The sequence below is a fragment of the Vicugna pacos genome, chromosome 2 (assembly GCF_048564905.1).
Source record: "Vicugna pacos chromosome 2, VicPac4, whole genome shotgun sequence".
Classification (NCBI taxonomy): Eukaryota; Metazoa; Chordata; class Mammalia; order Artiodactyla; family Camelidae; genus Vicugna; species Vicugna pacos.
This window is the reverse complement of record NC_132988.1, coordinates 78,037,754-78,050,999: the sequence shown is the minus strand read 5'-3', so window position 1 is coordinate 78,050,999 and position 13,246 is coordinate 78,037,754. Positions and strand designations below refer to the sequence as shown.

Here is a 13,246-nt window from a genome sequence, read left to right as displayed (position 1 = left end):
GCTTCTTTATCCAGTCATCTGTCAATGGACATTTAGGCTGTTTCCATGTCTTGGCTATTGTAAATAGTGCTGCTGTGAACACTGAGGGGCAGGTGTCTTTTTGAAGTAGGGTTCCTTCTGGATATATGCCCAGGAGCGGGATTACTGGGTCATATAGTAAGTCTGCTCCTAGTCTTTTGAGGAATCTCCATACTGTTTTCCACAGTGGTTGCACCAAACTGCATTCCCACCAGCAGTGTAGGAGGGTTCCCTTTTCTCCACAGCCTCTCTAGCAGTTGTTATTTATGGACTTTGAATGACAGCCATTCTGACTGGTGTGAGGTGATACCTCATTGTAGTTTTGATTTGTACTTCTCTGACAATTAGTGATATTGAGCATTTTTTCATGTGCCTATTGATCATTTGTATTTCTTCCTTGGAGAATTGCTTGTTTAGGTCTTCTGCCCATTTTTGGATTGAGTTGTTTGTAAACCCAACTGACTTTAGGCCTTTATCACTCAACCCATCAGAAAGTTCACAGGTACTATAAGCTTTTCTAAACCTTAGCTAATATTGTAATTACACAACTGTATATTGCAAGTATAATTGCAGTTACTACATATGATGAAAAAGCATGGAAAATGTGGACAAAATTCTGAGGTCCTCAGGTACAAATGAGTTATACTCAACTCTGTTAACTAGGACACAGAATGAATATTGTCTCAGAGACACAAAATCATGCTTTGGGGAAGTTGGTTAAGATGCCTAAACCTCTGTTTTCTCATCTATAACAAAATCTCAGCCTTAACCTCTTTGGATTTAGTACATGATTTTTAAACCTCCTTGGGTTGCAAATACAATGGATATGAAAGTGCTTGTTTGCATAAATGCAAAGAATGATTACATACACCCAGAACTGTGCTGGGGCATGTCAATGGTTGTTAACATAGCGTCCTTGGAGAGGCTCTCCGGGGATCCATAAATACCTAGAAATTATACACAAAACTGGGTTTGTATGATGCAAATGTATGTTGTTGTTTTTCTAAAAAGGGGGTACATAAATGTTAACTGATTGCTAATCTAAAAAAGGTTAACAACTACCAATTCCCATGTCTTTCCAGAGAGATGGATAAAGCTTCCTTGGATTCAGAAAAAGCTCCACAACTTAGAGAAATTTAACAACATGTTAAAATGTGGTTACCCAAGAGTTATATTTCCAAATTTATATTTTAGACAGATAAAATATCTGGCAATAAGTTAGGAGTTTTTACAATGGTCTTCAAAACCCCCTCAATGATTATATAGCCCATGTATAACTGTGGGTTTTGTAGTTTGTTGATGGGTTTTGTTTTCTTTTCTTTTGGGGCTGTAGGCAAGTCAACTACCAGCGCTCCCCACTCTCCCGCCTGCAGCAGACACTTAAGTCAACAATGGCTCCCTTCAGATGCCATCCCAGAAAAGCACTACAGACCATGACTGTCAGTCACAGCAGTAGGGGATTAAGAGGTACAAACTACTATGTAGGAAACAAATGAGCTACAAGGATATATTGTACACCACAGGGAATATAGCCAATCATTTATAATAACTATAGATGGAATGTAACCTTTAAAAATTATGCAGGGGGAGAGAAATAGCTCAGTGGTAGAGTGCGTGCTTAGTGTGCACCAGGTCCTGGGTTCAATCCCTAGTACCTCCATTAAAAAAAAAATTGGGAATCACTATGTTGTACACCTGAAATTTATATAATATTGTGCAGAAACTGGTACCTCAATAAAAATTAATTAATTAATTAATGGCTCCCTTCAAATGCCTTCCCAGAAAAGCACACTAGACCATGACTACTCATCACTGAAGCTGACAAGTGACATAAAAACCATCTGTTCTCTCTGAAGCCCAAGCTACTACTGTGCGATATGAAGAGACAGTTCCCCAGGATCCCTCTCCCATACTCCACACACCAGCTTAGGGCATATTTACCACCATACAAGGAAAAAGGACACCTTCGGTGATCCTCCAAATTTTACCTGACATGTACATGAAAGAGATAAAGGAAATCATGACAAGTTCTTCAGCGTAAGAGAAACATTCTTTGATGTGGAAAAAATGCCAGAAGTGCCACAAAAAGGTCTTTTGAGGTATTTGATTTATTTTACTGTGGGTTTTGTGGTTTGTTGATGGGTTTTTTTTTTTTTTCTTTTCTTTTCGGGCTACAGGCAAGAACTGAGAAAGACAATGTGGTATAAATATTTGCCTTTCTTGCTTGATCTTCATTAAAGAGCCAGGTTGTTTGTTTTTTGTTTTTGAATTGCATATGACTACTTGAAAGGAGACAGAACTAATTGGTTGGTAAGGGATTTGAACAGCTCTAAGGAGGAAGATTTTAATGTCTCAAAGTGTTCACCAAACATTGCAGGGATTTTAGAAGCAAGATGTAATCAACTTCATGAAGTCCTGTCAAACCCACACAACTATGGTCAATCACTCTTTGACAAAGGAGGCAAGAATATGCAAAGGAGAAAAGACAATCTCTTTGGCAAGTGGTGCTGGGAAAGCTGGACAGCTGCATGTAAATCAATGAAGTTAGAACACTTCTCACATCGTACACAAAAATAATCTCAAAATGGCTTAGAGACTTAAATATAAGACAGGACACCATAAATCTCCTAGAAGAGAACATAGGCAAAATATTCTCTAACATAAATCTTAGCAATGTTTTCTTGGGTCAATCTACCAAGGTAATAGAAATAAAAGCAAAACTAAATGAACAGGACCTAATTAAACTTATAAGCTTTTGCACAGCAAAGGAAACATAAACAAAACAAAAAGATAACCTATGGAATGGGAGAAAATACTTGCAAAAAAAAAAAAAAGAAAGAAAAGAAAATACTTGCAAATGATGTGACTGACAAGGGCTTAACTTCCAGAATATACAAACAGCTCACACAACTCAATAACAACAAAAATAAGACAACCCAATCCAAAAATGAGCAGAAGATCTTTCTCCAATGAAAGCATACAGATGGCCAATAAGCACATGAAGAGATGCTCAATTTCACTAATTAGCAGAGAAATGCAAATCAAAACTACAATGAGGTATCACCTCATACTGGTCAGAATGGCCATCATTAAAAAGTCCATAAACAATAAATGCTGGAGAGGGTGTGGAGAAAAGGGAACCCTCCTACACTATAGGTGGGAAAGTAAATTGGTGTAGCCACTATGGAAAACAGTATGGAGATTCCTTAAAAAACTAAAAATAGTTACCATACGATTCAGCAGTCCCACTCCTGAGCATATCCAGAGGAAAATCCAACTCAAAAAGATAAATGCACCCCAATGTTCATAGCAGCATTATTTACAACAGCCAAGACATAGAAGCAACTTAAATGTCCATCAAAAGATGACTGAATAAAGAAGTTGTGGTATATAAATATAATGGAATACTACTTAGCCATAAAAAATAAAATAATGCCATTTGTAACAACATGAATGGACCTGGAGATTATTACACTATGTGAAGTAAGTCAAACAGAGAAAGACAAATATCATATGATATCACTCATATGTGGAAGCTAAAAAAATGACACAAATGAACTTATTTACAAAACAGAAAGAGATTCACAGACATAGAAAACAAACTTATGATTTACCAGAGGGGAAGGTGGGGGAGGAATAAATGAGGAGTTTGGGATTAGCAGATACAAACTACTATATATAGAATAAATAAACAACAAGGACCTACTGTATAGCACAGGAAACTGTATTCAATATTTTGTAACAACCTATATATATGTACAACTGAATCACTATGCTGCACACCAGAAACCAACAAAACACTGTAAATCAACTATACTTCAATTAAAAAAAAAAAGTCCTATCAAGCTCACATATGTCTACATTTCAGTCAATTAACTTCTTACTACCTTAAATATAAAGAAAAATATAATTTTCTTTCTTTTTCTTGCACTATATATTCCTCATGTAAATATATTACATAACTTACATAGCTACAGTAGTATATAACCCAGTCACTTTCTAATATAAAAGTAACTTTCTAATTTGTGCCAAAATAAAATAGAAGTTTCAACAGTCCATAATGCATGCAATTACTTGAAACATCAATGAGCGGCTCTTACCATAGCATAGCACCCATCCATTGTCAAGATCAAAACATCTATCGGGGACGTGTGGTTGGCAACACAAATGCCTCCCTTCTGGGGTTTGTACTGCCTGCAATTACAAACAGTAGTACATACTCAACCTTGAAAAAGAGTCACTGTTTTGCAGAATGGCAGGTAGAAATTCATCCTGTTTTGTTTTAAAAAGTACACTAAAAACAGAAAGTAAGATGGGCCCATCTTAAAAAGGATGTCTCTAGGCAGTACGATGGGAGGAGGCTAAGAGTACAGGTGAAATGACTCATGATTTCCCTTTTACATATATTTATGTTGCTTTTTTTGTAATGATCATAGAGTCCTTCTACAATGAAGAAATAATTTTAAAATATTAGACTTAATTACAAAGATTCTATAAGTTTAATCAATTTTATGATACATAAGTTTTACTTATTTTATCATAAGTATTTTCATATTATTTCAGTCTTCATATGCATCACTTTTAGTGGCTTCATTGGGATTCACAGAGTAAATTTACTATCGTTCCCTCCCTCTTATCACCCTAAGGCAGAAGTTGGCAAACTTTTCCTATCGCAGGCCAGATAATAATACTTCAGGCTTTGCAAGCCGGCCAATCTCTGTCAAAACTCCTGGACTCTGCTGTTTGGCACAAAGGAAGCCATAGATAATATGGAGATGAATGAGCAAGGCTGTATTCCAATAAAACTTTATTTACAAAAACCAGATAGCAGGCCACATTTGGCCTACAGGCCCATAGTGTAATTTGCTGACCTCTGTCCTAAAGTTAACAAACAGTATTTGACACTGATGAAGCAAAGCAGTTTTCCTTGGGCCTATACAGAGAAGAAAGGGAGCCACGTGCGTAACAACTTTGACATGCTTTCCTGAAAATTAGAAGTTGTGAACTCCTCTCTATGTAACTAAAGCACCTCTTCTGTAGAAGATATCACCTCTGATAACAATTTTACCAAATTTTACCAATTTTCTTCTGCTCCCCACCAAAAAAATTCATAGCCCAATCACAAAATCATATAACTTTAGAAATTTAAGTGGCCTTTTACGTTGGTAACACATGGTAAAGCCAAATGATGAAATGTGTCCCTTCTAGAAAAGAGAAAGAAAGATCCAGTCAGTAAAAAAGAGAGGCTTGTCCTAGGACTTTTAAAACAATGATGTTAAATATAGAAAAATAAAATTGAGTTAACAGAAGAGTAACTCAAAAACAATCAAAATGACTTTCATGTAGCTAATAACTTCACTTGCTTCCTTTAACCTCTTTGTTCTGTTTTAAGGCTCAGTTATGGAATTTTATAAGTCGCAGGGCTGAGACTAGAAACCAGGTCTCAAGACTCCTGCCAAGTCCAGTCCTCTTTCTCCCATCCTACAGGCTCATTTATTTCACCATTTAGAAATTTTTTAATCGACCCAGTGCAAAACCTGGCTCTGCCACTTACTAGCCACGTGACCCTAGACAACCAGTCCCGGAGCTCTCATTTCTTTACCCATGAAACAGGAAAACAGCGCCTCTCTGAATGGGATGGCAGATGAGAAGCACACACCTGGCCTGCACACCATAAATGCCCAATTATTTAGTGTCATTGCATGTTTATTATTATGGTCCCTCTGCAAATGGATTGCTTTTGAAAAGTGTTTTTGTGCCCTGCTATGTGTGTGACACTAAGCAGAAGGGATGAACACACAGGAAGTACTCCTCTTTCACCTGCTCCCTCCCACCCACGGCTGTCAATCACAGGCTGGATTTACCCAGAGAGAGGCAGGCTGGAAGTCAGCACCCACTCACTTGTTATGATAATGAATGGTACCAGAGAGGGCACGAACACAGATTCTGCAGCAAGTCAGGTGGACCAGTTCACTCAGCCAGTTTTTGAGGCTGAAAGAAAGAGAAAATATTTCATTGTGCAGCTCTGGGCACCCCCCAAAAACAATATAATAGAAGCTTTTATGTGCTCCTTCACAACAGCCTACTGTGTTCTGAAGTAAAAGCACAGTCGATTCCTAAGTCTCTTGGAGGACAAAACTCTAATGGAAGAAAGCTCCCACCCTACCAGACTGTCAGTCTCCATTCCTGACCAAGACAAGCTGAAGCGTCTTTGGTCTTGGCCCTACGAGCTTGACAATACTGTAAGACTCGCTTGCTTTCCTTGAGTTCCTTAATCTATTTTCTTTCTTCTCATCTTTTCTCCTTTGAAAAAACAACTTCTTTCAATTTATATGAAGGCATGATGGGAAATCAAATAATTGAAGACTATGAAGATGAATTGAGCAACATTTTAATACACGTGCCAAGGCCATCACTTTGATGCAGTACATAGGAATGAAACAAATACTCTCACCTCCCCCCATTTAAAAGAAAAAGTTAAGTACTTGGTTATATACCAATCATTAGGTTACAATATAACACAGCTATGTATTGATTCAAAATAAAAAACATGAAGAATATACCAAAAATTTTTAAAAAGAAACAAATATTCTCTTTGTGGACACAGCTAAGAAGATGGACAATCCTATTAATGGCTGGGAGGAAGGAAATATTTCACCTGCTCTCCGGCAGCTGTCCAACCAACGTGGTTCCCATAACCAACAAACTGATCCCAATGAAAGCCAAGGTAACCCTGAAAAAGAAAAGAAAAGGTAATGCAAAAGCTAGCTGAACACGATGGCAGAAAGGGAAAGAACATAAAGTTCGTAAATAATGAAACTGTAAAAAAGTGGTAGAGCATTCACGCTATGGAATATGATGCAGCCATTTGTGAACGAAAATACTCCAATGTGAATGAAAATACTGCAACCGTATCAGTAAACAAAGAATGCTGAAACCAAGTCATCAGCGGCTGCGGCCACCCCCCAGTGAGGACAGGCCTGCAGCCCAGCCTCTGCAGCCACTCACAATGGTGCACTCGGAGCAGACTCAGAATAAGAAAGGAGAGGTTACTGGGCCTAGATAGCTAGGTGCTTGTCAAAGGAATGAATTCAGTGAGCCCAAATGTTTGCTTCCTCCCATACATAGAAAAGCATTGAATTCTTTAACTTGAGATGCCTGGTTTTCTTTAGATAACAAGTAATCTTTTATTGTTCCAACTACCTGGTCTTTGTTGTAAAGCTCCTATATATCCTAGCTCCTCTCCTACCTCTTTGGAGCAGTCCCTCAGAGCCATCTGAGAGGCTGTCATCCCGGCTCGAGTCCTCCCGCCAAATAAAACATAACTTTTAACTTTTAGGCTGCGCATTTATTTCAGTCGACACATTGAAAGAACTGGGCAAATCTGTAGATTCTGACATGGGAGAACAGTTTTTGGTACATTTCGAGAGAAAAGAAAGCAAAGTAAGTTTCAAAAGAATGTGTAGAGTATAATAGCATTTTCAGTAAAACAGCAAGCATGTAACTAGTCCATTGACACATAGAGCAGGCCTGGAAATTTGTTCACAAAGCTGCCAAGTTCAAGGGGGGTGGGTATAGCTCAGTGGTAGAGTGCATGCTTAGCATGCACAAGATCCTGATTCAATCCCTAGTACCTCCATTAATAGATAGATAGATAGATAGGTAGATAGACAGAAAAGAAAGAAAGAAAGAAAGAAAGAAAGAAAGAAAGAAAGAAAGAAAGAAAGAAAGAAAGAAAGAAAGAAAGAAAGAAAGAAAGAAAGAAAGAAAGAAAGAAAGAAAGAAAGAAAGAAAGAAAGAAAGAAAGAAAGAAAGAAAGAAAGAAAGAAAGAAAGAAAGAAAGAAAGAAAGAAAGAAAGAAAGAAAGAAAGAAAGAAAGAAAAGAAAAGAGAGAAAAGAGAGAAAAGAAAAGAAAAGAAATCCCCCCCCAAACAAACAAAACTGTACAGTTCAATCTATGGAAACATCAAAGGGTTAAAGCAGGCTAGTGAAGAGAATAAATTAAAAGTCTTGCCCCTCTGCTTTTCTGAATTTTTAAAAAATTTTTAAATACACACATATTAACGTCTTGTATAATATAAGAATTTTATGTTGTACAAAGGAGTCATTTAGGTTGAAAGTACTTATTCTGACGGGATATTTTGGTGTAGAGTGGTATTACTATAAAAGGAAATACCTTGCAAAGGTCTGAAAATAACTTGTTTTTCTGTGTTTTTTAATGACGAGGCAAAAGAGTGCAATTCAACTTCTTCTCAAAAGGATTTAAAATTTACAGCAAATGGCAAGAAAGTTTTACTTATAAAGGCTCTATCATAATAAGAACACCAAATTATATCACCATGTAGGAATTCTTCCATGCAAATCTAACCTTCGTGTGTTTCAAGCTAACTCATAAGTTAGTTACCAAGATGACTAACAACACCTCTAATCTTCACCTTCTCATTTTTGAAAAGTAATCTTAATAAATGTGCTAATCACTCAAGAAGAAAAGTCATTTTTAAAGATGTAAATTCAAAAAGAAAAGGGTGAGATTTTAAAACTTTCAAAATAAACAGTGTCTCATAATTTAAGGTGTTTAACCTTGTGCAAGTCTTGGTTTAACACCTATGCCAGCAATCTGAAGGTTCATTTCAGTTTTCTTTAGATGCCATATTTTCATGTCAGTCAGTAATGCAATAACTAAATGACTGCTTAATTTCATCCATCAATTACGCAAATGTTTTAAAATGATGTTTTAAAATAATGCCATCTTGTCCTAATGAGAATAACTTGTTCCTACATATTAAATCAGAAGAGGTTACATTTTACCATGTTTAACAACTGGGTTCAAAACCATTGAACATTTTTATTTGCTAAATTAACAGGCCAGAAAACTCTTGTTTTCCAGTTTAAGCCAACATGAGAGATCTCACGGAAGACACAAGTTTTCTGCCACAGTCTGTTCTGCTTAAGAGCTTTACTGAGATAAAATCCATGTCATACAATTCACCCATTTAAAGTGTATAATTCAACAGTTTTTGGCATATTCACAGAGTTGTGCAACCATCACTAAAATCAATTTTAGCACAATCTGTTTTTAAATGCTCACTTTGTAGCAACTGTTTCCTTTAAAAAGCATTTACAAAGCAATTCTTCCACATTGAAGAGTATGTACTACCCCTAGGAGTGTCAATTTTGCCATTGTCTTCTTGTTCTTGGGTGCTTACATTACTGGATTGTCCTAAATCTGTGGTATCTTTGCAAGAATCATGTCTATTTTGTGAATGTCAGTTTAAACTAGGTAACAGAATCATAACACTCTTTGTTGGGCACCCACAGCAGGTGAGGAGAGCTAACCAACTAATAAGGACATCTCAAGTACTCCGGGTGGTAAAATCCTCTCTCTGCCCTCAGGTTGCCTTGGATACGGTGCCTGACCCAAGTGATGATTTAAGAGTCCACCTAGATATTCCACTTTACTGATGTTTCGTTTCTTTATAAGCATGAAAACAGAATTATAAATAGACTAGAAAATGCTAATAAATAAAAGCTCAAATATTTCCTTCCTACATACCAACGGCTAGTCTTGTGCATCCCCAGAGCACATGAACCCCACTTTGGGAACACTGGCATAATGATCAAGCAAAAATGTATCTGAATTTCACTTTGTTATCACAGCTGAAATGATTCCCAAAAGACATACCATGCCCTGGCATCAGACTCTGGCAACACGAGCACAAGAAAACAGGAAGAGATCCTCAGAAATGTGCCTTTACCTACTTAAGCAATCCTCTCCCCTGTAATAAATCTGCATGAGGCAAGTACAGGCCATCCTAGGGATGGTAAAGAGGCTTCAACCCATGCGCCAATTTTAGTTGGCGGATAGCAACTGCCTGGAAACCTCCACGGAGAGCACACCACGGCCACGTCCAGGGCAATGAAGCAAGACAATGAGCAGCAATATCGCGACTGGCCCACGTGCCTGCTACCTGCCACCACCATGCTAGACAGACCTTCATCACTTCACGCCGCTGCCACTGTCACCTCTGCTACCTGCGTTCCAAACTGTGGCTCTGGGCTTTGAGGGTACCTCCTCGTGAGGTGGCACGCAGACTTCGAACCAAAAGGGGACGCAACTGGGGAACTTTTAATAAGGAAGGTGAGTGACCATGATGAAACTGGATGGAACCAATTCACTCCTCTGAACTTCTCTCTCCCATGTGATAACCAGTCCCAGGAATTTTCTTCTTTCCTGTGCAGCCATGAACGGCTACAGAACAGCAGAGAGTCTGGATGACACTCTGGTGACTGGAACTGCAAATCCTCTCTCTTCTTTCTTCTAACTTCCCTTTTCTATCCATCTTCAAACTATGACTGAAAGAGTGACACGGGTCCAGATTAATACACAGTGGGTGGGATTAATCCCATTAATACTATCATATCACCATTACATACATGGATTAAAAAGCAAGCTTCTCACTTTGCTGTATATCTGAAACATACAACACTGTACACCAACTATACTTCTGTTAAAAAAATTTGGAAAAAAAAAAAAGCTGAACCAATTATACCATCAAATTCCTGGGAGGAGACATACCTCAGAGGTAGTAGGATACAGTAGCGCACTAGGACGCCCAGCACCCATACCATGGTGAGCCGCGGACTGATGTACTGGAAATTTACATTGGTCCTTGTGAGGAGATTCCATGACACTAGCTCCTCTGAGGAGAACCTCTGGGTCACCTCGTCTTCCACAATGGCTTCCAATCCCTTCTTGGAGAAATAAAACACGTCAGACAGCTCAAAGTCCCTTCCTCGCAGACCAGAGAGCCCTTTTTCCATGGGTGACTCATCTCTTTGGATAATACCTTAAAAGAAAGCATCAGGACATGAGAAAATGCCACAGGACAGAGGAACAACTGACCAAAGAGGTTATTTTAACTGTGCTGAATGAAGACAAATACATTTAATGGGTAACATGAAGCAGATTTCAGAAATAAAAGACAAGCCAACGGCAGTGGGAAAAGAGTTTGCCTGAAATGGCTTGTACCCAATGATCTCAACTCATTATGGAGGTATTTAGCCCTCAATAACCCTCCTGCCAGCATTTACTCCCTACATACCATTAGCAAAAGAACTCACAGAAACAAACTCTCCCCAAGTTTAGATCTAGACTGTGTAAAAACAAAGATTTATGTTCGCCACAGATAAAATCTATAAAGCCAAAAAGCAAGCAAAATGGTCAGGGGTATTTATTTATCACAAATGGCGGAAGATTGGTGTTTTCAGTATGTAAAAATTATTTAATAAGAAAAACACAGCTCCCGCAAAAAAGTTGGCAAAGTTCATGAACTGGATTTATAGAAACAACATTAGTTAATAAATATATCCAAGCCTTTTTTACTAATAATCAAAGAAACCTGAATTAGACAAAGACTAGCCTATTTACATGAACAAATGAGCAACATTTTTGTTTAATGATGAAGTTCAAAGACAGAAATGATACAGGTACTCTCATATTCAATTTGTATGTGTGTGGAACTCGGAGCAGCTCTGTCAAAATCTGTTTGGCATGAAGACGCTAAAAATAGTTTTGCTGATTATTCAATAATTCCAATTCTAGGACTCTGACATAAGAAGATAGTCAGAAATGTAGGCAACAGTGTTCACTGTAGTATTTTCTATTGTAGTCGATCCAGACAGTGAGATACAGTGCATCCATTAATAAACACTGTAATGTTAAGTGAAAAAAGCCAGGATCCAAAACTATGGTTTATTCTTAACTCTATGAAATACATACACAGTAAAAATGTCAAAAAGGAAACAGTAAGTGGTTATCTCTGGGCAAGAGGACGACTTTTCCTCTTTATACTGTTACTGTATTTTCCATACTGAAAATAATTCAAAGATTTTTAAAGTAGCATAACTTGGGTAAATCGAAAAATGACTTCTGCCATCCAGTTCTAATCACTAAATAAAAATAATAGATGAGAAGATCTTCAAAGAATAAAAAGTAGCTATATGCCAGTGATATGGCCGTCCATCTGTCCTCTGGGGTGTATCACAGAGGAATTCATGTTCCACATTAGAAAAATCAAGACTTAAGATGTTAAATTCCCTGAAAGATCTTCTTTGATTTTCTCACTTTTCAGTTTACTAAGAAATCAGTGAGGAGAGTGCTGTTCTCTGTCCTCTGGAGAACCTGGGTGTGCATCCATAGAAACAGCTGTAATATATCCTTTTTTTTTTTGAAGGAATAGCAGCGTATGCACTGGAGTAGAAAGTAAAGAGGATCTGGAATCCAAAGTCAACTTCTGTTAGGACCATAACCAGCTAGCTCCATGAGTGTGGGTAACAGGTTAAGTCACCTAACTTGGTGTCTTCCCTTATAAAATGGGGCTGGGGCTGAGAATGTATTTAGTATCCTTGCAAAGGAAGACTAAAGTTTTCTGATTTTACTTTGGGGTTTTTGGGTGGGTTTTGGTGTGTTTGTTTTTGCCCACATGCAAAGCTAATACCTAATCACCTTAAGAAAGCAAGCAATAAAGTTAAGTTCATGAATGATCATCAGATTATCTTTTTCAGTAGTGCACTCCAAGTGGTTTAACCTTTCTTCATCTCTGAAAAGGATTTGATCCACATTAGAGAAGGAACCAGATAGTGTTGCTACTGAATTACCCTTTGGCTCTGTAGGTACTGCAGTACCACTCCGAGCAGCTTACACAATCCAAGCACTGGCCAATATTTAGCAATGCAAGAGTTTCATTATTTAGCAATGGAGTTTTTTTTTTTTTTTTAAGTCTAGAAGGGGAGGGAAGAACAGTTATTCAGGAAATCTTTAAATGAAACACACTGGAGACAGGAGACAGCCCTTCCAAAATTAACCTTTTTCAGAGCGCCAGAGGTAAGAACACAAGTTCAAGTTGCCTCACATTATTTAACTGAGCCAGGAGAGAAGAAATCTGTAAAGAGAAGCCAGCCCCTTGGCCCCTGCACACTTGATGTGCAATGTTTTCTTTGCCCCTGACCTACTTTATTCTGTGTAACTCAAATAAAATATAATTCAATTTTATATTTTCCTTAAGCTTCTTCCAAAAGTATGTGGAAAACAACAATGCATCTAATTGACAAAAGATTCATTTCCAGAATATATTAAGACATACAGAAAACTAGTAAGGAAAAGTCTTCAAAGAACTCAGTTAAAAAATGGCTAAGTATATGACAAGCAATTCATTAAAAGAGTAAATCT

The 13,246-nt window shown here is 37.7% G+C and overlaps 1 protein-coding gene across 4 annotated transcripts in view; it reads right to left on the bottom strand.

The window, feature by feature from the left end:
• The window catches only part of GPAT3 (glycerol-3-phosphate acyltransferase 3), a 58,539-nt gene that overhangs the window by 11,835 nt on the left and 33,458 nt on the right, over positions 1–13,246 (bottom strand). For 3 of the 4 annotated variants that reach the window (XM_006198276.4, XM_072942541.1, XM_072942532.1), the window contains 4 exons: positions 10,595–10,865; positions 6,677–6,751; positions 5,920–6,009; positions 4,119–4,212 (listed from right to left, as the gene is read on the bottom strand). In XM_006198276.4, the coding sequence (XP_006198338.1) occupies positions 4,119–4,212; positions 5,920–6,009; positions 6,677–6,751; positions 10,595–10,865 (530 nt within the window). The remainder of the gene's footprint in view (positions 1–4,118; positions 4,213–5,919; positions 6,010–6,676; positions 6,752–10,594; positions 10,866–13,246) is intronic. The other variant, XM_072942546.1, reaches the window with a different exon arrangement.